The sequence below is a fragment of the Thalassophryne amazonica genome, chromosome 4, assembly GCF_902500255.1.
Source record: "Thalassophryne amazonica chromosome 4, fThaAma1.1, whole genome shotgun sequence".
NCBI classification, from domain to species: Eukaryota; Metazoa; Chordata; class Actinopteri; order Batrachoidiformes; family Batrachoididae; genus Thalassophryne; species Thalassophryne amazonica.
The window spans coordinates 129,545,413-129,569,382 of record NC_047106.1 but is presented as its reverse complement, the minus strand read 5'-3'; the positions used below and the strand labels follow the sequence as shown (position 1 = coordinate 129,569,382).

The window sequence follows — 23,970 nt, the reverse complement described above, 5'->3', positions numbered from 1 at the left end:
TTGTAGTACACAGCACCAACTACTGGACAGGAGGAACCTATCAGTCAATGTGACTCTATGTCAGGATTTCCCGCGGATCCTGGTTTAACTCTGTCTTTTAACCAGTGTCATGTGTTAGTTTCTCCACCAGATGGCGCCCTTAGTTATTTTTCGCACCTGGATCAGATGAGTGATTGATTATTGACAGACTATTTAAACCCTGACTTCTTGTTCAGTAGTTGCCAGATACTTGTGAGCATTGCCAGACTCTTGCAGACCTTCCAGGTTCTTCCAGAGCCACGATCTATGATCCAGACCATTACCAGGAGGACCAAGCCTGATTGCCTCTCTGTGACCTTGACCGCATCTTCCTGCTGTGTGCTTACGTAAGACACCAGAGCTTCCCGCAGCTAAACTTCAGTTCCTGGTTTTGGAGGCGAGCATTCTACCTGGTCCTGGTCCTTGAACCTTAGTAATCATTCTTGTTCAAGACTGACTTGGGATACTGCAGCTCCCTAGTTTCACTGCCAAGAGGCGGGCCATCTCTCCATATTGCAGGCACTCCAGCACAGCAACTTTTATTTATTGTTTATAAATAAATATACTTTCCTTTGTACTCCTTCCCGTGTCTAGCTCCCTGCATTTGGGTCCATTGCCTGAAATGGTCCGGTTCCGTACGGACCTCTAACCATAACACATGGATTTCAAAATGCAGCTCTTTTCAACCAGACATGTGGTGTCGTAACATCTCAATCATCTGTGTGCAGTCAGGTTTCAGGGGAGTCCAGTGCAACCCTAGCCTCCACTCTAGCTCCACCCATGCAAGGAAGTGTTCAACATTTGACATTTCCTGTTTCACTGTGGACTCAAAATTTGGCACTTCCTGTTTCAAAGTGTATTTGCCACTGAGTTCCTGTGGGATTCCATGGGATCTCGTCTGTCAATCCAGCAAGTGTCGATCCAGGAAGTGTTTGACATTTCACATTTCCTGTTTCACTGTGGACTCAAAATTTGGCACTTCCTGTTTGGGACTCCCTGTACCATGTGCAAGCTTTGCGGTGCTTTGCTCATATTATTTTAGCTTATGAAAAGCCACTTCTAACAGGACTTTGACCTTGAAAAATCTTTCCAAGGTAAAAATTAGTGGAATTGGAAACTAGTGTTGGCGGAGGTTTGAGCTTTGTGAGCGCGGTGCTCTAGTTTTAGATTAATCATTTAGATTTATCATTTTAAATGAGCTATACTGTTACAGAGATTATTGTTGGGATTTTTTATGGTAAAAACTGTATGTGCAACTGCAAAACAAAAAAAAAAAAGTGAGATTTTTGCTCAAAGCAACAAGCAGAAGCTGCAACAAACAGCAGATGTCAGCCCAGCATTTAAAACTGTAGATTTCCAGTGTGTGTGCGTGTTATTTGCTCAGTAAGCTCTTGCTGAGCCTGTTTGGTAGGTGTGCACAGGTAGAAAGGGCATGTTGCCACAGAGCTGTGAGAGGAGGGACTGGCAACACTCCCAAACATAAAGGTAGAAACATTTGCGCACACATTAAAAATAACAGCACACAAGGAAATCCTCACAACGCGGCCAGCCGATAAAAACAAAACAAAAAGATTCAGAATGTGAACTCATGTGGAGCAAATTCTTCTGCTGAAGTCTGACTGATGGCTCCTGGATTCTAATGAGGCATTTTAGGCTCTGGAATGTCCAACATTTCACTGGCTTTCTCAGCATCATTTTCTACACATATGACCTCGGTAAGTGTTCACACTCATGATGTTTACTGACTGAAAGTGTGGTTTGGACTCATGTTTAATGTTTTCAATAGTCACTTTCTATATTAAACCCTAATTAATATCCCCTCAAGCTGCAGATGTCTGATATTTCAGAAGATGTGTTTACAGGTATATAATAAATACTGATATATAATAAATACAATCCAACAGCCACCTCAAAGGAATGAAAGGTGAAAAGTGGTCACATTTTGCATACTTATTTATACATTTTAGATATTTAGCAGCTTTTTACATTATTTTTTTTTAAGTTGCAGGCATGTTGGTATTGTTGCCATAATTATGACAGATGTCACATCAAATGCACATCTGACCTGGGAACACCTGTGCAAGCAGCCCACATCTGAGACACACAAACAATAGAGAAGATTGTATGTGTCCAAAAAGTCAGATTCAGCTCAATATAATGTGAACGAGTGGTAATGTGCACAGCAATCATGACAATATTACAACCCCAAATTACAGAAGGTTGGGACAGTCTAGAAAATGCAAATTAAAAAATACCCACAGTGATTTTTACATTTACTTAGAATTTTATTTCATTACACTCGGCATGAACCCAAGATATTTTATGATTTGCTTTTGTTTTTTCTGGCCAGCATACGGTAGTGTTCAGAATAATAGTAGTGCTATGTGACTAAAAAGATTAATCCAGGTTTTGAGTATATTTCTTATTGTTACATGGGAAACAAGGTACCAGTAGATTCAGTAGATTCGCACAAATCCAACAAGACCAAGCATTCATGAAATGCACACTCTTAAGGTTATGAAATTTGGCTATTAGTAAAAAAAAGTAGAAAAAGGGGTGTTCACAATAATAGTAGCATCTGCTGTTGACGCTACAAACTCAAAAATATTATGTTCAAACTGCTTTTTTAGCAATCCTGTGAATCACTAAACTAGTATTTTGTTGTATAACCACAGTTTTTCATGATTTCTTCACATTTGTGAGGCATTAATTTTGTTGGTTTGGAACCAAGATTTTGCTTGTTTACTAGTGTGCTTGGGGTCATTGTCTTGTTGAAACACCCATTTCAAGGGCATGTCCTCTTCAGCATAAGGCAACATGACGTCTTCAAGTATTTTGACATATCCAGACTGATCCATGATACCTGGTATGCGATATATAGGCCCAACACCATAGTAGGAGAAACATGCCCATATCATGATGCTTGCACCACCATGCTTCACTGTCTTCACTGTGAACTGTGGCTTGAATTCAGAGTTTGGGGGTCGTCTCACAAACTGTCTGTGGCCCTTGGACCCAAAAAGAACAATTTTACTGTCATCAGTCCACAAAATATTCCTCCATTTCTCTTTAGGCCAGTTGACGTGTTCTTTGGCAAATTGTAACCTCTTCTGCATGTCTTTTATTTAACAGAGGGACTTTGCGGGGGAACCACAGAATCTCGTCTCTGCTGTTTGCGGACGATGTGGTTCTGTTGGCTTTATCAAATCAGGACCTTCAGCGTGCACTGGGGTGGTTTGCAGCCAGGTGTGAGGCGTCCGGGATGAAAATCAGCACCTCCAAATCCGAGGCCATGGTTCTCGACCAGAAAAAGGTGCTTTGCCCTCTTCAGGTCGGTGGAGTGTCCTTGCCTCAAGTGGAGGAGTTTAAGTATCTCGGGGTCTTGTTCACGAGTGAGGGACGGATGGAGCGTGAGATCGATAGACGGATCGGTGCAGCGTCTGCAGTGATGCGGTCGCTGTATCGGACCGTCGTGGTGAAGAGAGAGCTGAGGCAGAAAGTGAAACTCTTGATTCTTCAGATGACTTACACTCCTACGAACATGAACTTTGGGTAATAACCGAAAACAAGGATGTGGATACAAGAAGTGGAAATTGAGATTCCTCCATCAGGTATCTAAGCTCACGTTCAGGGACAGGATGAGAAGCTTGAATATCCAGGAGGGACTCAGAGTAGGGCAGCTGTTTCTTCGCATCAAAACGAGTCAGCTGAGGTGGATCGGACATCTGGTGAGGATGCCCTCAGGACGCCTCGCTGGCGAGGTGTTCCTGGCACGTCCCATTGGGAGGAGGCCCCGGGGAAGACCCAGGACATGCTGGAAGGATTACATCTCTTGGCTGGCTTGGGAACGCCTTGGGGTTCCCCCGGAGGAGCTGGGGGAGGTCTGTGTGGATCGGGAGGTCTGGGCGGCTTTGCTTGAGCTGCTGCCGCCCCCGACCCGACTCCGGATAAAGCGGAAGAAAATTTGTCTGTTTGTCTGTTCCTCTGTGTGATCTTTTTCTGCATTGGTTTCTCTGTCTCTCTTGGTAGTGGGTGTGTCTCTGCTCTCCTGACCATGCCCTTGTTTTGGGCTCCTCCTTGCGCACCTGCTGTCAATCTGCTGCTAATCACTGCTCATTTTGCTCTGTTTCTTCGCCAGATTGATGTGCCCTGTGCCTTCTTTCCAGCTCATTCCTGTATTCTCTTGTTCTGCCAGCCTCATCGTGTTCTTGACCTCCAGCCTGTTTAATCCGACCGTGACTAAGCCTGATGTTTTTTGTACTGCTGTTGTGTATCTTGGACTGCCTTTCTGTGTACCGACCCTTGCTATTTACTCCACTAAAGTCTTCTAACCAGAGCTGCCTGAGTGAGCCTTGCATTTGTGTCCAATCCATACATCCTGTCAGCTGTCAGCACTGTGGACAGTGTCAGGTGTTGTTTTTCCATTACTGATTCAATCTTTTGCAGAATGTAACTGATTGTTTTTATGGTTCATGTTGGTGGTGTTGTGTCAAAGTTTTTTCTTAAAACCTACAGTGAGGAAAATAAGTATTTGAACACCCTGCAATTTTGCAAGTTCTCCCACTTAGAAATCATGGAGGGGTCTGAAATTTTCATCTTAGGTGCCTGTAAACTGTGAGAGACATAATCTAAAAAAATAAAAAAAATCCGGAAATCACAATGAATGATTTTTTTTAATAATTTATTTGTATGTTACTGCTGCAAATAAGTATTTGAACACCTGTGAAAATCAATGTTAATATTTGGTGCAGTAGCCTTTGTTTGCAATTACAGAGGTCAAACATTTCCTGTAGTTTTTCACCAGGTTTTCACACACTGTAGCAGGGATTTTGGTCCACTCCTCCATACAGATCTTCTCCAAATCTTTCAGGTTTTGAGTTTCAGCTCCCTTGAAAGATTTTCTATTGAGTTCAGGTCTGGAGACTGGCCAGGCCACTCCAGGACCTTGAAATGCTTCTTATGAAGCCCCTCCTTAGTTGCCCTGGCTGTGTGTTTGGGGTCATTGTCATGCTGGAAGACCCAGCCATGACCCATCTTCAGTGCTCTTACTGAGGGAAGGAGGTTGTTTGCCAAAATCTCACAATACATGACCCCATCCATCCTCCCTTCAATACAGTGCAGTCGTCCTCTCCCCTTTGCAGAAGAGCACCCCCAGAGTATGATGTTTCCACCCCCATGCTTCACGGTTGGGATGGTTTTCTTGGGGTTGTTCTCATCCTCTAAACATGGTCGGTGGAGCTGATTCCAAAAAACCCTATTCTGGTCTCATCTGACCACATGACCTTCTCCCATGCCTCCTCTGGATCATCCAGATGGTCACTGGTGAACTTCAAATGGGCCTGGACATGTGCTGGCTTGAGCAGGGGGACCTTGCTGGCCTGCAGGATTTTAAACCATGACAGCATCATGTGTTACTAATGTAATCTTTGTGACTGTGGTCCCAGCTCTCTTCAGGTCATTGACCAGGTCCTCCTGTGTAGTTCTGCGCTTTCTCAGAATCATCCTTACCCCATAAAGTGAGGTCTTGCATGGACTCCCAGACCGAGGGAGATTAACAGTCATCTTGTGTTTCTTCCACTTTCTAATAAATAATCATAACAGTTGTTGTGTTCTACCAAGCTGCTTGCCTGTTGTCCTATAGTCCATCCCAGTCTTGTGTAGGTCTACAGTTTTGTCCCTGGTGTCCTTAGACAGCTCTTTGGTCTTGGCTACGGTGGACAGGTTGGAGTGTGATTGACTGAGTGTGTGAACAGGTGTCTTTTATACAGGTGAAGCAGCAGGACCTTCGTGGTCGGTACGACGGTGGGGATCGAACCCACACGGCTCACACAAAAGACCGTTCCTCTACCAGGTCAGCCAAAGGGGAACTCCCCATTAGCCAAGCTAGCAGGAACGTCTTTTCAATTGGGACCCGGGACTTTCATCCCGCTACACATCTCCCCACCATTTTTGACTTTGTCCCGAAGTCACAGGTGCATGTTAGCATACTCTGTGACCCACATCCTGTTCGTGACGCCAGATTGAAGCAGCAGGTCCTTCGTGGCCGGGACGACGGTGGGGATCGAACCCACGTGGCTCACACAAAAGACCGTACCTCTACCAGGTCAGCCAAAGGGGAACTCCCCGTAAGCCAAGCTAGCGAGAACGTCTTTTCAATTGGGACCCGGGACTTTCATCCCGCTACACAGGTAACAAGTTCAAACAGGTAAAGAGTGCAGAATAAGAGGGCTTCTTAAAGAAAAATGAACAGGTCTGTGAGAGCCAGAATTCTTGCTGGTTGGTAGAGGTTCAAATACTTATTTGCAGGAGTAACATACAAATAAATTATTTTAAAAAAAAATCATACATTGTGATTTCTGTTATTTTTTTTTTTTTTAGATTATGTCTCTCACAGTGGACGTGCACCTAAGATAAAAAATTTCAGACCCCTCCATGATTTCTAAGTGGGAGAACTTGCAAAACCACAGGGTGTTCAAATATTTATTTTCCTCACTGTATCTCATTGTCAATATGCCCACTCCAGATGTTACCTTTGTGGAGTGTTCAGCAGACGTGCACAGTCACCACCTCCTCACTCCTTGCACAGATTATTATTAAGACTGACAGATTTAATAATTTAATGAGCAGACATGCACTGCAATAATATTGTGAAAGGAAAATGTCCACTTGGTATTGTATTGCATGAATACCATGATATCAGACTTTCTGTTGTTTTCATCCCATAATCACAAATACCTTTTTCAGATTTTTTTTTTTTTTTTTTTAACTATTAAAGTAGTAATAGGGCAGCATGGGTGGCTTAGTGGTTAGCACTGTTGCCTCACAGCAAGAATGTTATGGGATTGCTTTGTGTGTTCTCACCGTGTCTGCGTGGGTTCCTTCCGGGTGCTCCGACTTCCTCCCACAGCCAATGACATGCAGGTTAGGTGAATTGGGAACTTGATAATTGACCGTAGACGTGTGTGAATGTGTTTGTTTGTCTATATGTGGCCCTGCGACAGACTGGTGTTCTGTCCAGGATGTACCCTGCCTCACGCCCTGTGACTGCTAGACTAGGCTACAGCGCCCCCCTTGACCTGCATTGGGAGTAACTGAGTATGGATGAATAAATAATTAACTCATTTTAAACTTCAAAAAATAAGCTTAATTATCATGACAAAGACTTTTTAATTAGGTCATGATGAAATCACAATACAAGCAGGCTTGGCAATATGTAGTCACATAATCAGACGTGTGACCGGTTGAATGATTGGTCACTGGTCAGTAAGACTAGTCCCATGATCAATAATGATATCCATGACTTAGTGCACAATCAACCCTGACTGATCGTGCAACCAACCGTTGTAACCAAGTGTGCCACCAGTAATACAGAAACCTATGCCCATTATCTAGTACTGATGGTCCATGCGGACACCCTTTCCTTTCCAAAGTGGGACATCAAGTCCTTTCTTCTAGTCTGTATTCATGAGAGCCACATCCCAGACTGGACAGAAGACTGTTTACAGTGCCAGAAGAGGAGCCTTTACCCACCTAGAAGAGTTCAGCTGCGGTACTGTAGGTCCATGGAGATTTGTCTGCCCTCACCATGTTTCAGCTTACATAAGGGACATACCAGGAAAAAAGTTTGGGAAGCACTGAATTTTGCTATAAACTGATGCAAAATCTAAATGGTGGATTTTTTTGGTGGTGAGGGGGGTGGAGCTGGTCCTCAGCCTCTATGTATCAGGCACTGAAATAATTCTGCTGAAATTGTGGTTGTACTGAATGCAGGCTGAACTTAGTCTTAATGAGTAAAAGATAAATCTGTCATTTGATTCTGTCTATCACACTGTTTTTGTTGATTTTATTCTCTTTTGCTCCTCTGTGCCTCTTCCTCTTACATCTGCATGAAGTGCATCAATAACCACAAACTATTTCATATGTAGTTTACACTCTCCTGTGGTTTTCACAGTGGACCTGCAATTATTCTTCATATTTCTTTGCCCTTTTCACTTTGCAAGCTGCAGCCATTACCATCCAGACTCCTGAGAGGAGTTTGATCCGGTCAGTGCAGGAGGATGCCCTGTTCTCTGTGGATGTTGCATGCCGGGGCATCCCCATCGTGCACTGGACCTTTACAACAGGAGCAGAGAGCCACAGCATCGGCACCTGGCAGCCAGGGTTGTACACCAACATCACAGTGAGTTATAAAAGCAGAGTTGAGCCGTATGACAACGGCTCCATGAGGCTCTCTGAACTGCAGCTGCAGGATGCTGGATTCTACGTGCTCACCATCACAGAAACAACAGGAAGCAGTAAAGATGTCGGGTTTGTCCTCAAAGTCAATGGTGAGTAGGTCTATATAAATCATTTAACATAATATAAATACACACACACACATCTCATATATATATATATATATATATATAAAGAAGAGAGAGCTGAGTAGGGGGGCAAAGCTCTCGATTTACCGATCGATCTACGTTCCGATCCTCACCTACACATGAGCCAAATCTCATGACCGTTGGGGTTTTTACGTAATTATTGTATGGCCTTGCCTTACAATATAAAGCGCCTTGGGGCAACTGTTTGTTGTGATTTGGCGCTATATAAATAAAACTGATTGATTGATGACCGAAAGAACGAGATCGCGGGTACAAGCGGCCGAGATGAGTTTCCTCCGCAGGGTGGCTGGGAGCTCCCTTAGAGATAGGGTGAGGAGCTCGGTCACTCGGGAGGAGCTCGGAGTCGAGCCGCTGCTCCTCCACGTCGAAAGGAGTCAGTTGAGGTGGCTCGGGCATCTTTTCCGGATGCCCCCTGGACGCCTCACTGGAGAGGTTTTCCGGGCACATCCCATTGGGAGGAGGCCCCGGGGAAGACCCAGGACACGCTGGAAAGATTACATTTCTCGGCTGGCTTGGGAACGCCTTGGGGTTCCCCCGGAGGAGCTGGGGGAGGTGTGTGTGGATCGGGAGGTCTGGGCGGCTTTGCTTGAGCTGCTGCCCCCGCGACCCGACTCCGGATAAAGCGGAAGAAAATGGATGGATGGATGGATATATATATATATACAAAGGCCAATTCCAATGAAGTTGGGACGTTGTGTAAAATAAAAATAAAATAAAATAAAAACAGATTACAATGATTTGCAAATCCTCTTCAACCTATATTCAATTGAATACACCACAAAGACAAGATATTTCATGTTCAAACTAATAAACTGTTTTGTTTTTGTGCAAATATTTGCTCATTTTGAAATGGATGCCTGCAACATATTTCAAAGAAGTTGGGACGGGGCAACAAAAGACTGGGAAAGTTGATGAATGTTCAAAGAACACCTAATTGGAAACAGGTGAGTGTCATGATTGGGTAAAGGAGCATCTCCAAAAGGCTCAGGCATTCACAAGCAAAGATGGGGTGAAGATCACCATTTTGTGAACAAATGCATGAAAAAATAGTCCAACAGCTTAAGAACAATGTTTCTCAACGTTCAATTGCAAGGAATTTAGGGATTCCATCATCTACAGTCCATAATATAATCAGAAGAGTCAGAGAATTTGGAGAACGTTCGACATGTCAGCGGCAAGGCTGAAAACAAACACTGAATGCCCGTGACCTTCACGCGTGGGCTCAGGAACATTTCAGAAAACCATTGTCAGTTAACACAGTTCGTCGCTACATCTACAAGTGCAAGTTAATACTCTACCATGCAAAGCGAAAGCCATACATCAACAGCATCCAGAAACGCCACCGCCTTCTCTGGGCCCGAGCTCATTTGAAATGGACAGACGCAATCGGAAAAGTATGCTGTGGTCTGATGAGTCCACATTTCAAATTGTTTTTGAAAATCATGGATGTTGACGACAAAAGAGGAAAAAGACCATCCAGAGTGTTACCAGCAGTGTTGTGGAAAGTAACTTTGACAAGTTACTTTTTTAGTTACTTTTTTAGTTGCTTTATACAGGTGCTTTATGCAGTTACTACATTAGCAGCTTTATGCAATTACTTTATTAGAATCTGCAGAAAACTTGCAAGTAATAAGTAATGTAACTAATAAGGTAACGAGTAATCTAACTTGGTTACTCGTAAGATTGAGCAATCAGAAAAGTAACTAATCAGCAAAGTAACTAATAGTTACTTTTCTGAGTACTAAATCTTAAAAATAACCAAATTAGATTATGAGTAACTTTATTAATTACATTCTGCAGCTGCCGACAAGGTGTCCGCAGCTGCTAATGAAGTAAATGTAAGAAGTAACTGTAAAATAGAACTGTATAGATTAACTAATGAAGTAACTTTCCAAAGTTACTTTCCCCAACACTGGTTACCAGCACAAAGTTCATCATCTGTGATGGCACCATCAATGCTGAAAGGTACATCCAGGTTTTGGAGCAACACATGCTGCCATCCAAGCAACGTCTTTTTCAGGGACGTCCCTGGTTATTTCAGCAAGACGATGCCAAGCCACATTCTGCATGTTACAACAGTGTGGCTTTGTAGTAAAAGAGTGCAGGTACTAGACTGGCCTGCCCGCAGTCCAGATCTGTCGCCCATTGAAAATGTGTGGCGCATTACGAAGTGCAAAATACGAGAACAGAGACCCCAGACTATTGAACAACTGAAGTCGTACATCAAGCAAGAATAGGAAAGAATTCCACCTACAAAGCTTCAACAATTAGTGTCCTCAGTTCCCAAACACTTATTGAGTGTTGTTAGAAGGAAAGGTGATGTAACACAGTGATAAACATACCACTGTCCCAGCTTTTTTGAAACATGTTGCAGGCATCATTTCAAAATGAGCAAATATTTGCACAAAAATAATAAAGTCTATCAATCTTGTCTTTGTGGTGTATTCAACTGAATATAAGTTGAAGAAGATTTGCAAATCATTGTATTCTGTTTTTATTTACATTTGTCACAACATCCCAACTTCAGTGGAATTGGCTTGTAACTTGACACAGCACATTGGCTGCCCTGTAGAATCCTTCCACTGTGCGAAATTTGGTGTTTCTTCTCACGAACAATCACACTTGTCAACACAGATGTAATGCATTTATTACAAGGGGAAACAATTCTGAAACATGTGATATTGTACAGGAATGTGCTGCCTTCTGTTTGTACATTCCTGACTTATGCTGGGTGCAGATCATTTAATGAGCCGGTATATATTTTATTATAAAGGGTCCTTTAAAAAATAAATCTGATATTTGCTGTGTCCCTGTGTTGCAGAGGTGCTGTATGAGGACCTTCAGTACCTGTCTGTCACAGCTTTAGCACTGGGCTGTTTGATTGGCCTCCTCATGCTGGCCATGTGGCTGCTCGATAGGGCCTACTGGAAAATCCATTCACAGAGACACAAGAAACAGGTGGAAGGTATTAAATGTTCATATTGTAGTTCATTTACACAGCTAAAAACTTTTTATAACCAAATAAAAACTGTTATTGGTATAAGATAGAAAGATAAATTCCTGAAATAGAACACACGGTTTCTGAAGAAATGTTGTCGGCTTGAACTGAGTTTATAAAGTATTTTCTTACCACGTCTTTGTTATGGGGAATGTCTGAATGCGGCCTTGTGGGTGTGAATGTTGGTAGATGTTATCTATTACACCTAAAACTGGGTGTGTTTGGGAACAAAGGTCAGCAAAACTCCACCTGAGCTTTGTTATGCTGGTCTGTGCTGTTAGTTTTGTGTATTGTGACTGTGTCCAAACCTGCCTTTATTTAGAAAATGATGCAACGGAGCTGCAGCCCCTTTGATGGAGCCGGGAACTCTCCAGGAATGTACCAGACTCAGACTTCTCCGTGCTGGAATGTCATCATTGTGTAAATACTTGTGTCCTTTTTCCAACCCCTTTTCTTTTAAACATGGGTTTGTTTCAACAAAGGCTGGCTAAAATATATCATTCTGGTAATATAAATGTCACTTTCAGCAGAAACAGAAGTTACATAGTTTTAAACACTACAAGTTCAGAGTCTCACCCAAGTGCCTGTCTTCCCTCAAAAAGTCTCGTAAAAACAAAAAATATAATTGTAAACATATGGTAACCCCTGGTAGTTTCGGATACCATTTGAACAATAAGAATTCACACGTGTTCCAAGCATCCCCATCCGTAACTCATTTTGGTAGATGAACTATGAGATATTCACTCAAGCAGGTCTTTTGTGTTCTAATACTGTATTTGGAATTATAAACATTACTATGTCACTGACCGAACCACACCACCAGGATTTGTGTAAACAGAATGTTGAATGAAGGCTTCCAAAATTTAAGCTGGATGGTTTAAAATTTATGAACTTTTTGTAGCTGGTTTGTTACAGTGGGGATATGAAAAAGCCAAAAATAACACTGACTGCTGGGGATAACTTTCAATGATCAATACTCTATTCGGCAAAGTTGGGGACCTTTGGAGGGTTTTGCTGAAACTAAGTCATACTTAAAAGTGCAACTGACTTTTTTTGTTGAGAATATGTGATTTGTTTGGTTGAAAAAGTTTGGATGAGTTGAGCTGTCATCCCAACACACATTCAGCAAATTATTACCCATGTAACAGCATTGCTTGGTCTTCCAAGTCAAAAAGCAGCTTAAACACACCAATCTTAGTGTGAAGTCTGAGAGCGACATCGGCTTCTGACTATGATAACACTTATTTGAGATGTCTAGTTCCAGCATTGGTGACAATTTGAAATTTTGTTCTAAGTTATCATCTGCACAAAAATCAATACCATGTTCAGCAAGGTGGGCAGTACATACAGGATCTTGGTAAAACCCAACCATACTCAATTTTGAAGTCATGTGAGATACGAGGTCTATTAGATAAGAAACCAACACTTTTTTTAACTATATGGATTTGAATGACGTGCGATTACACCAATCATGCTTGAACCCTCGTGCGCATGCGTGAGTTTTTTCACGCGTCGGTGACGTCATTTCCCTGTGGTCCTGCACTCTCGGCTGAATTCCTTTGTTTCACACGCTGCTCGAGACGGCGCGCGTTGCTTTATCAAAATTTTTTCTGGACCTGTGAGGAATATCCGAGTGGACACTATTGGAGAAATTAAGATGGTTTTCGGTGAAAAGTTTAACGGCTGATGAGAGATTATGGGGTGTTTCTGTTGCTGTAAAGACTTCCCACGGAGCGGGACGTCGCGCAGCACTTCCAGGCGCCGTCATCGGCCCGTTTTGAGCTGAAAACATCCTAATTTAAAGCTTAATTCACCCAGGACATCGTGAGAGAACAGAGAAGATTCAGAAGAGGCCGGCATGAGGACTTTATGTGGACATTCCACTGTTTAAGGACATTTTTTAATGAAAGACGTGCGCGCAAATTCGCCGAGTCGTTTCCGTGATGACTCGGCGAATCTGTGTGTGCCGCGACAGGAAAAACACCTCCGTGTTGAAAACCATTTGTAAAATTCAGGCGGCTTTTGATGGCTTTCAACAAGTGAGTAACTGAGAAATCGTTTAACAGCTTGGCCATGTTCCAACTTGCCCATTAAGGTTTCCAACGGAGGTGTTTTTCCTGTCGCGACCCCCCGCGGTCGGGTCCGGCCCGACATGCGACTCTGCCCGCACGTTCTTTCATTACAAAATGTCCGTTAACAATGGAATGTCCGAATAAACTCCTCATGCCGACTTCTTCGAAAAGTTCTCTGTTCTCTGATGACTTACTGGGTCAACAGAGCCTGAAATGTGGAAGTTTTCAACTTGAAACGGCGAGACGCTGCCGCCTCGAAGCGCAGATCGCCATCAGGCGCCATGGGCCGTCCTTACGGCGACACTACCAGACCAAAATCTCTCATCAGCCATTCAAATTTTTACCGAAAACCAGCTGAATTTATTGAATGGTGTCCACTCAGTTGTGCCTTACAGTTTTGAAAAATTTTTTATCAAACAAAGCAGCAGTCTCTGAGCCATTCCTAAACAATGAAAAAATGATGAGAGGGTGGGCGACTCCTCACTCAAAGACTGCCCACAGGCGAATGACGTAACCGACAGGCGTGAAAAACTCTCGCATGCCCATGAGGGTTCAAGCATGTCTGATGTAATCACACGTGATTCAAATCCATATGGTTTTTGAAAAAAATAATAAGGTCGGATAGTTTTCTAATAGACCTCGTACATTTATTGGAATGTCTATTTTAAACTGTGAAAATTCAACTTTTTTTTTGAAGCATCATGGGAACAAGAAGTGTGAGTGACACATGGATGGATGTAGGTAAGAACTGACTGGGTGTATTTCTAGATCCTCCTTCTGGTTTTATGGCAAACTCAAGACAATAATGTTCTTTAGCATTTTTAAGTCCTTGACTGATGTTTACTACATGGTGTACAGGCCCCTGTAGTCGGTGCGGACCAAGGTAGCTTAGCCGCCGTTAGTTCCCCCTTGGCAGATCCCGAGCAGCCGGGAAAGCAGGCCGACTGGGTGACTGTGAGGAGGAAGCGTAGTCCTAAACAGAAGCCCCGTGTACACCGCCAACCCGTTCACATCTCTAACCGTTTTTCCCCACTCGACGACACACCCGCCGAGGATCAAACTCTGGTTATTGGCGACTCTGTTTTGAGAAATGTGAAGTTAGCGACACCAGCAACCATAGTCAATTGTCTTCCGGGGGCCAGAGCAGGCGACATTGAAGGAAATTTGAAACTGCTGGCTAAGGCTAAGCGTAAATTTGGTAAGATTGTAATTCACGTCGGCAGTAATGACACCCGGTTACGCCAATCGGAGGTCACTAAAATTAACATTAAATCAGTGTGTAACTTTGCAAAAACAATGTCGGACTCTGTAGTTTTCTCTGGGCCCCTCCCCAATCGGACCGGGAGTGACATGTTTAGCCGCATGTTCTCCTTGAAATGCTGGCTGTCTGAGTGGTGTCCAAAAAATGAGGTGGGCTTCATAGATAATTGGCAAAGCTTCTGGGGAAAACCTGGTCTTGTTAGGAGAGACGGCATCCATCCCACTTTGGATGGAGCAGCTCTCATTTCTAGAAATCTGGCCAATTTTCTTAAATCCTCCAAACCGTGACTATCCAGGGTTGGGACCAGGAAGCAGAGTTGTAGTCTTACACACCTCTCTGCAGCTTCTCTCCCCCTGCCATCCCCTCATTACCCCATCCCCGTAGAGACGGTGCCTGCTCCCAGACTACCAATAACCAGCAAAAATCTATTTAAGCATAAAAATTCAAAAAGAAAAAATAATATAGCACCTTCAACTGCACCACAGACTAAAACAGTTAAATGTGGTCTATTAAACATTAGGTCTCTCTCTTCTAAGTCCCTGTTGGTAAATGATATAATAATTGATCAACATATTGATTTATTCTGCCTAACAGAAACCTGGTTACAGCAGGATGAATATGTTAGTTTAAATGAGTCAACACCCCCGAGTCACACTAACTGTCAGAATGCTCGTAGCACGGGCCGGGGCGGAGGATTAGCAGCAATCTTCCATTCCAGCTTATTAATTAATCAAAAACCCAGACAGAGCTTTAATTCATTTGAAAGCTTGTCTCTTAGTCTTATCCATCCAAATTGGAAGTCCCAAAAACCAGTTTTATTTGTTATTATCTATCGTCCACCTGGTCATTACTGTGAGTTTCTCTGTGAATTTTCAGACCTTTTGTCTGACTTAGTGCTTAGCTCAGATAAGATAATTATAGTGGGCGATTTTAACATCCACACAGATGCTGAGAATGACAGCCTCAACACTGCATTTAATCTATTATTAGACTCTATTGGCTTTGCTCAAAAAGTAAATGAGTCCACCCACCACTTTAATCATATCTTAGATCTTGTTCTGACTTATGGTATGGAAATAGAAGACTTAACAGTATTCCCTGAAAACTCCCTTCTGTCTGATCATTTCTTAATAACATTTACATTTACTCTGATGGACTACCCAGCAGTGGGGAATAAGTTTCATTACACTAGAAGTCTTTCAGAAAGCGCTGTAACTAGGTTTAAGGATATGATTCCTTCTTTATGTTCTCTAATGCCATATACCAACACAGTGCAGAGTAGCTACCTAAACTCTGTAAGGGAGATAGAGTATCTCGTCAATAGTTTTACATCCTCATTGAAGACAACTTTGGATGCTGTAGCTCCTCTGAAAAAGAGAGCTTTAAATCAGAAGTGTCTGACTCCGTGGTATAACTCACAAACTCGTAGCTTAAAGCAGATAACCCGTACGTTGGAGGGGAAGTGGCGTCTCACTAATTTAGAAGATCTTCACTTAGCCTGGAAAAAGAGTCTGTTGCTCTATAAAAAAAGCCCTCCGTAAAGCTAGGACATCTTTCTACTCATCACTAATTGAAGAAAATAAGAACCCCAGGTTTCTTTTCAGCACTGTAGCCAGGCTGACAAAGAGTCAGAGCTCTATTGAGCTGAGTATTCCATTAACTTTAACTAGTAATGACTTCATGACTTTCTTTGCTAACAAAATTTTAACTATTAGAGAAAAAATTACTCATAACCATCCCAAAGACATATTGTTATCTTTGGCTGCTTTCAGTGATGCCGGTATTTGGTTAGACTCTTTCTCTCCGATTGTTCTGAGTTATTTTCATTAGTTACTTCATCCAAACCATCAACATGTTTATTAGACCCCATTCCTACCAGGCTGCTCAAGGAAGCCCTACCATTATTTAATGCTTCGATCTTAAATATGATCAATCTATCTTTGTTAGTTGGCTATGTACCACAGGCTTTTAAGGTGGCAGTAATTAAACCATTACTTAAAAAGCCATCACTTGACCCAGCTATCTTAGCTAATTATAGGCCAATCTCCAACCTTCCTTTTCTCTCAAAAATTCTTGAAAGGGTAGTTGTAAAACAGCTAACTGATCATCTGCAGAGGAATGGTCTATTTGAAGAGTTTCAGTCAGGTTTTAGAATTCATCATAGTACAGAAACAGCATTAGTGAAGGTTACAAATGATCTTCTTATGGCCTTGGACAGTGGACTCATCTCTGTGCTTGTTCTGTTAGACCTCAGTGCTGCTTTTGATACTGTTGACCATAAAATTTTATTACAGAGATTAGAGCATGCCATAGGTATTAAAGGCACTGCGCTGCGGTGGTTTGAATCATATTTGTCTAATAGATTACAATTTGTTCATGTAAATGGGGAATCTTCTTCACAGACTAAAGTTAATTATGGAGTTCCACAAGGTTCTGTGCTAGGACCAATTTTATTCACTTTATACATGCTTCCCTTAGGCAGTATTATTAGACGGTATTGCTTAAATTTTCATTGTTACGCAGATGATACCCAGCTTTATCTATCCATGAAGCCAGAGGACACACACCAATTAGCTAAACTGCAGGATTGTCTTACAGACATAAAGACATGGATGACCTCTAATTTCCTGCTTTTAAACTCAGATAAAACTGAAGTTATTGTACTTGGCCCCACAAATCTTAGAAACATGGTGTCTAACCAGATCCTTACTCTGGATGGCATTACCCTGACCTCTAGTAATACTGTGAGAAATCTTGGAGTCATTTTTGATCAGGATATGTCATTCAAAGCGCATATTAAACAAATATGTAGGACTGCTTTTTTGCATTTACGCAATATCTCTAAAATCAGAAAGGTCTTGTCTCAGAGTGATGCTGAAAAACTAATTCATGCATTTATTTCCTCTAGGCTGGACTATTGTAATTCATTATTATCAGGTTGTCCTAAAAGTTCCCTAAAAAGCCTTCAGTTAATTCAAAATGCTGCAGCTAGAGTACTGACAGGGACTAGAAGGAGAGAGCATATCTCACCCATATTGGCCTCTCTTCATTGGCTTCCTGTTAATTCTAGAATAGAATTTAAAATTCTTCTTCTTACTTATAAGGTTTTGAATAATCAGGTCCCATCTTATCTTAGGGACCTCATAGTACCATATCACCCCAATAGAGCGCTTCGCTCTCAGACTGCAGGCTTACTTGTAGTTCCTAGGGTTTGTAAGAGTAGAATGGGAGGCAGAGCCTTCAGCTTTCAGGCTCCTCTCCTGTGGAACCAGATCCCAATTCAGATCAGGGAGACAGACACCCTCTGTACTTTTAAGATTAGGCTTAAAACTTTCCTTTTTGCTAAAGCTTATAGTTAGGGCTGGATCAGGTGACCCTGAACCATCCCTTAGTTATGCTGCTATAGACGTAGACTGCTCTGGGGTTCCCATGATGCACTGTTTCTTTCTCTTTTTGCTCTGTATGCACCACTCTGCATTTAATCATTAGTGATCGATCTCTGCTCCCCTCCACAGCATGTCTTTTTCCTGGTTCTCTCCCTCAGCCCCAACCAGTCCCAGCAGAAGACTGCCCCTCCCTGAGCCTGGTTCTGCTGGAGGTTTCTTCCTGTTAAAAGGGAGTTTTTCCTTCCCACTGTAGCCAAGTGCTTGCTCACAGGGGGTCGTTTTGACCGTTGGGGTTTTACATAATTATTGTATGGCCTTGCCTTACAATATAAAGCGCCTTGGGGCAACTGTTTGTTGTGATTTGGCGCTATATAAAAAAATTGATTGATTGATTGGTGAATGAATACTGAACTATTTTCCAAGAAAAACCCGGGTCAAGGCCACCAATCTTCAGTAGGCTTCTTCTTCACCCCAACGTTCATAACTTAGTCAGATGGTGATATATTTGTTTCAGCCCAAATTGACCTATTTTCATAGAAAGAATAGGTGACAGTCACCAATCTTCAGCTGACCTGTTTCCCCCAGAAAAAGCTAGTCAATGTCACCAATACACCCATTGGCCTCTCAAGGGTGTTCACATCACAGGCAGAGTCAGATGAATGATTAAAAAGGTGACAATACCGTAGAATTGTGTAAAAAAAAAAAAAAAAAAAAAGTTTAATCCATATCAACTGAGTCTCAAGGAGCGAGGCTTTCTTTCCAAAAACAGAAATGCTGCTTGAATGAGTTGTGAAATGTCATAAAGACCAACAACTTGACCAGATGCTGTAAAGTTTCTGGTATTTCTTACGAGGATTAACACACCCTTTACCAACATGAGCAGAACTGGTGTATAAATGAGTGCAGAGAGATTGTTTTAAGTTTGTCTTAAACAGTTTGAGAGGTACATATTGACTCAGGAGCATAACGTGTCAAAACATGAGGACGAAAGAGTCAATGAGTGTGTGAAAACGTCCAGTATTCACTGAAAGGAAGTAACACTGACGAAGACGCCAAACACTGTGTACATCTGGTGCGTCTGAATGCTGTGACACATTTAATGGAAAGATGATAGAAAATCCAGATTCCATGTTGTGATTTAGCTCATGTACAACCATTTCAGCATGGAGAAGAGGTAAAGTCCAGACAGATAATGTTCTCTAAGGACATGGAGTCAGTGCAGCCATGAGGAGTTCCATCTTATAGACAAAATTTCTTCCTTCCATCTTGTTCCAGTCGACCTCCTTGTAGGGCCCTCTGAGGTGGCTCCACTTGGCATCCTGGATGACGTCACTTTTCGGCAGCTCTTTGGTCTGGCTACGGGAAAACTGGACCAAAACTTTGCAGCCGCTCTCTGGGCCATTGCGCACTAAATGGACAAACAGATAAACACATAATTGTTTAATAAAAATAAATACATAAATCTATGGTTTAAACAGTGATTTTTTAGATTTCTCCAAATTCGAAATTACATTGGAAAAATATTAAAGAATACTAAAGAAAAACTCCAAAATAATCTTTTAATCAAAGTGTTTGTTGATGCCTACACTTCACATAATGATCATAAGACAATTTCAAGGCTCTACAAAGGACTATGTCAATCAAAAGGACTCGAGTGTCATGTGAAACAAAAATGGGAAAAAGAGGGGAATTTATGTATCTCTGATGAGGAATGGACAACAATCTGTGAGGTACAATGGAAAACTACCAACTCAACAATCTGGAGAGAGTTCTGTTGTTAAAACCTGATTAGGTTCTTCAAGACACCAACACAAGGAAAACACTTCACCAAATCAGCAACCTGTTGGAGGCAATGCAGAGAACAAGAAGCAAACCACTACCACATCTTCTGGACATGCCCTCTGATTGTTCCATTTTGTATTGATGTTCATAAAATCTTTGAAAAAGTGTTTCACATGGACATACCGTTTCAATTTACATCATTGTACCTAGGTTCCTTGCTAGATGACAATATATCATATAAAAGTAAATACTTATTTCAAATTCTAAGTGCAGCTGCTAGGAAAGCAATTACTAGAAAGTGGTTAAACCCACAAATACCATCAATAAATGAATGGTTTGATATCATATATGACATTTTTAAACTAGAGAGAATAACATTCAATATTAGATTACAACGAGATAAGTTTGAAGAGCGATGAAAGCGGTGGATTGAGTTTATTACAACCACTAGACCAGATTTTATTTAACTTCTCAGAGTTTGTATTTCATTTTTTGTATTTATGGCAAATTTGTGTTTACATCACCGGCACACCCTCTAGGTTACATGTTACTTGGAAAATGTTTATCTTTCTGGAAAAATTTAAAATAAAGAATTTCAAAAAATAAAATAAATAAATACATAAAATTCCTACGCTATTACAGGAAGAGGAATAAAATTTGTTTCGGAATACTTGTTTCTGTTAATTTAAGATTCTCATGTGGTAGAGAAGCTTGAATCTTCGACTGGACTGGGTTGCTTGACATGAGGACGTTTCGCTTCAAATCACAGAAGCTTCCTCAGCTAAAATTCTTGCTCTGGTAGTCTGACTTCTGTCTTGACTCTTGTAGAGAAGAATAAACCAGAAGCCAACAAAAGCTGGAGTTTTTAACCTAACCAGACCCCTCCTACCGAGAGGCCGACTGCTATAGGCTAGTGACTAAACAATAGCTCTAATTAGCACCTATTGTGCTCTAATTAGCACTCTCCTAATGATGGGATGGAAGCCTCCCCTGATGGCTCCCTTGACAACTCTCCTGATGACGTGAATGACTCATTACCATGAACAAAAGACTGAAACTGCTTTGACCTGAGTACCCCATTGTAAACAGGGGACAAAGCGTGTCCGAGACCCGCCCCCCGGTTAAGGCTGGGTTTCAACTGTTTTACAAAGAATGCTTCCTTGACACTTCTCTCAAACCATTTCTTCTCTCTGGCTAAGACTTAGCCACTGTGATACAGCTAACATGATTCTCATATGATAGATTTTACACAGCTTTATAGTGGAGCAGAACAGAGAAAGATTTTCTTCCAAAAAACATATACGTATATACATATATATATACACATATACACATATATATATATATATATATATATATATATATATTTTATTTTATTTTTTTCAGCAACAGTATGTCAGAAGGCACACGGGAGACTCAAGTGCAGATTTAAGATGTTTCACTACGAGAAAACACTGAAGTCTAGAACTTCTTCAGAGTTGTCTGGGTGTCTTAGTGGCTTCCTTCAGATGTCTCCTTCTTGTATGATCATTCAGTTTCTGCGACCTGTCTACAGATTTACCCCATAGTACCACACTATTTGTACTTCTTTTTGACTGATGTAAATTAGGTCAAAGCCATATTCAATGACTTGTAAATGTGTATGTATCCATGACCTGTCTCGAGAAAACTGGCCGTGAAAGTGATGATTTATGTATTTTATTTATTTCACAACAGGAAAGCATATTCAATTATTAAGTAATCTGACGACACACAGTTGTTTATTTACATTTGTTTCTGAGCATATTTTAAATTATGTACTTAAACTTTTAGGGTGCCAATAATTGTAACCGGGACTGTAATTTAGCAAAAAAAGTAAAACTGCAATACTAAGACTGTTTAATTTGTGTATGAACTCAATTATGATGATTTATTTTCACTGTTCCCTTTTGCTCAGGGTAACCACAATGAATTTCGTATGGAGCCACATGTTAATATGGTTTGATGCTGTTTCTCAACACACTCCAGGGCCCGTATCCATGAAGCATCCCAAGTCTACAAGTAGCTCTTAGTGACATCATTCTCAGAAAAATCTTAGGATTCCTCACATTCTTAGACATTTCTTAGCCTTTTCCTTTGGTAAGATAAAAGTTATTCACAAAGCATCTTAGACCTTTAGAGAGGGATGATGGGATAACATTTGTGGCTGATCTCATCAGCAATGAGTTTACTTTTCCCACCCAGCGTAGTAACACAATAACGACAGAGACGAAGGTCATCACAACATCATATAACCTGAACTGTATTAAGAAATGTATAATCATGAAAATAATTTAATGCCATGATGATGAAACTCAGCAAAATTAAAAGAATTGTTACACAGCTTCAAAATGTTTGAACATACCTCATTCACATGCCAATTTATCGTCAAGGTGTGACAGGGGCCTTACCTGAGATGGCATACTCTCCATTGGGAGAACCAACAGTGACAGCAGAGGCATTTCCAATGCTCTCCACTGGACCAAGGCCCACATGATTACTGAAGCTCAGGACATGCCAGCCCATCACTTTGGCCAGCTGCTGCACTGCATGCACCTGGTGCTGTGACATCTGTAGTAACACATGACGGCCATTAGGAGGAAACATTACATGCAGGCTTATAGGAAAAGTGCAGAAAATCAGTCAAAGAAAGAGGTCAATACTTGTGAGAGAAGGAAGTCCTGCAGTTCCTGTTCCTGGTGGGACAACGTGATGACACGCCCATCTCTGTGCACGACTCTAATCTGCTCTACACCAATGTTCAGTTGGAGCTGTATGGACCTGGAAATGTGCCAGGAAGGGAAAAATAAGTAATAAAATCAACATGTCTGCAAAAGCTAATTATCTGAATTCATAATAACTGATCTTTGATACCCAGTTAGTTCCCTGCTTTGAAATTTTACAGTAAGAATAAGTGATTCCAGTACAGCAATGATGGAAACACCACTAGATCCTGGTTTGAATCATTTAAGTTTTTTTTTTCTCTTCAGGATTACAGTAGTCATGTTGTATCACCAGCGGAAAGTCAAAATAAAATGTTGATTTGCTTCACATTTTGATTTTTAAAAACTGGGATAAAAAAAAAATCCAAGATCTTGTAGTAGAGTAAGAGAGGTCTTGGAGGCTCATATCATGTGGGACCCAAATATGATGGATGGATGGAACTTTCAAGTCAATCACCAGAAAAAAATATGCCAAAATGTCAAATATGGTCCCACCTCAAACTGATTTAAACACAGGCACGAGCCACAGAGAAAAAATACTTTATAGAAAAGTTTTGAAGACTGCTCTTGAAAGCAAATACGCTTTCCACAGCTCAATGGTTTAAAAATAAATTCCTTAAAATAAGTAAATACATCAATCATGTTGTGTGGGCCGCTGAAGAGGAGGTACTGCTGGCCCACCACCACCAGAGGGCGCCCTGCTTGGAGTGCGGGCTCCAAGCACGAGAGGGCGCCAGACCCAGAAGAAGTGACAGCTGTCACTCATCCTCTGCACCAGCTGTCACTCCATCATCACCACCATAAAAGCCGGACTGCAACTCCACCTCCTCGCCGAGAAATCGACTACCATTACCAAGGTAATTTCTCTGTTGAATTTAGACTGTGACTTACGTCTGATCTGTTTGCAGCCGTTGTCCTGTGGTGCCCTTTCAGCTGGGTTGGCGGTCAGTGAGAGAAGCGACGTCGTCGCCTCTCACTCCATCCAGATAAGTGGTAACAGGAGCTGCTAGTGTGTTCCTAGTTTGGAGGTGGAGGTGCTCCCTCCTAACTGTGTTCGGACTGAGAATTACTGAGTGTGCGGACTCACACTCACTCATCATATTTCTGCTTTCTGCCAGCAGTACCAGGGTCGACAGCCGAAGACAGAGGCCACCTGGGGACTCGGGACTTGGCGGCTCCGGTGTTCTTCAGACCGTTGGTGGTGGAAGCCGTGTGGGACGCGGCTTCTCTCTCGTCGGGGGTCTTCTATCTTCGAGCCTGCCCACACGTCACCTGGTGTTACATTGACTGTGCAAATTACTGTACGTTTCGTTGTGTATTATCACAAC

The 23,970-nt window shown here is 41.9% G+C and overlaps 2 protein-coding genes across 2 annotated transcripts in view; one reads left to right on the top strand and one right to left on the bottom strand.

The window, feature by feature from the left end:
• Positions 1 to 1,498: 1,498 nt before the first annotated feature.
• Positions 1,499 to 12,900, top strand: LOC117508731 (V-set and transmembrane domain-containing protein 5). The gene is made up of 4 exons (XM_034168551.1): positions 1,499 to 1,733; positions 8,019 to 8,345; positions 11,224 to 11,367; positions 11,723 to 12,900. The coding sequence occupies exons 1-4, from the start codon at positions 1,658 to 1,660 to the stop codon at positions 11,752 to 11,754; spliced, it is 579 nt and encodes a 192-aa protein (XP_034024442.1). The 5' UTR covers positions 1,499 to 1,657; the 3' UTR covers positions 11,755 to 12,900.
• A 6,396-nt stretch (positions 12,901 to 19,296) lies between these two features.
• med17 (mediator complex subunit 17) overlaps positions 19,297 to 23,970 on the bottom strand; it is a 32,264-nt gene continuing 27,590 nt past the window's right edge. Inside the window, exons 11-13 of the mRNA XM_034168550.1 lie at positions 22,583 to 22,700; positions 22,331 to 22,490; positions 19,297 to 19,527 (exon numbers count right to left, since the gene is read on the bottom strand). Coding sequence (XP_034024441.1) covers positions 19,319 to 19,527; positions 22,331 to 22,490; positions 22,583 to 22,700 — 487 coding nt within the window. The 3' untranslated portion in view covers positions 19,297 to 19,318. The remainder of the gene's footprint in view (positions 19,528 to 22,330; positions 22,491 to 22,582; positions 22,701 to 23,970) is intronic.

Coding starts and splice junctions, on each gene's coding strand:
- LOC117508731 (XM_034168551.1), top strand. CDS start 1,658: ATGAGGCATTTTAGGCTCTGGAATGTCCAACATTTCACTGGCTTTCTC. Junction 1,734..8,018: donor TTTCTACACATATGACCTCG/GTAAGTGTTCAC, acceptor TCACTTTGCAAG/CTGCAGCCATTACCATCCAG. Junction 11,368..11,722: donor ACACAAGAAACAGGTGGAAG/GTATTAAATGTT, acceptor GCCTTTATTTAG/AAAATGATGCAACGGAGCTG.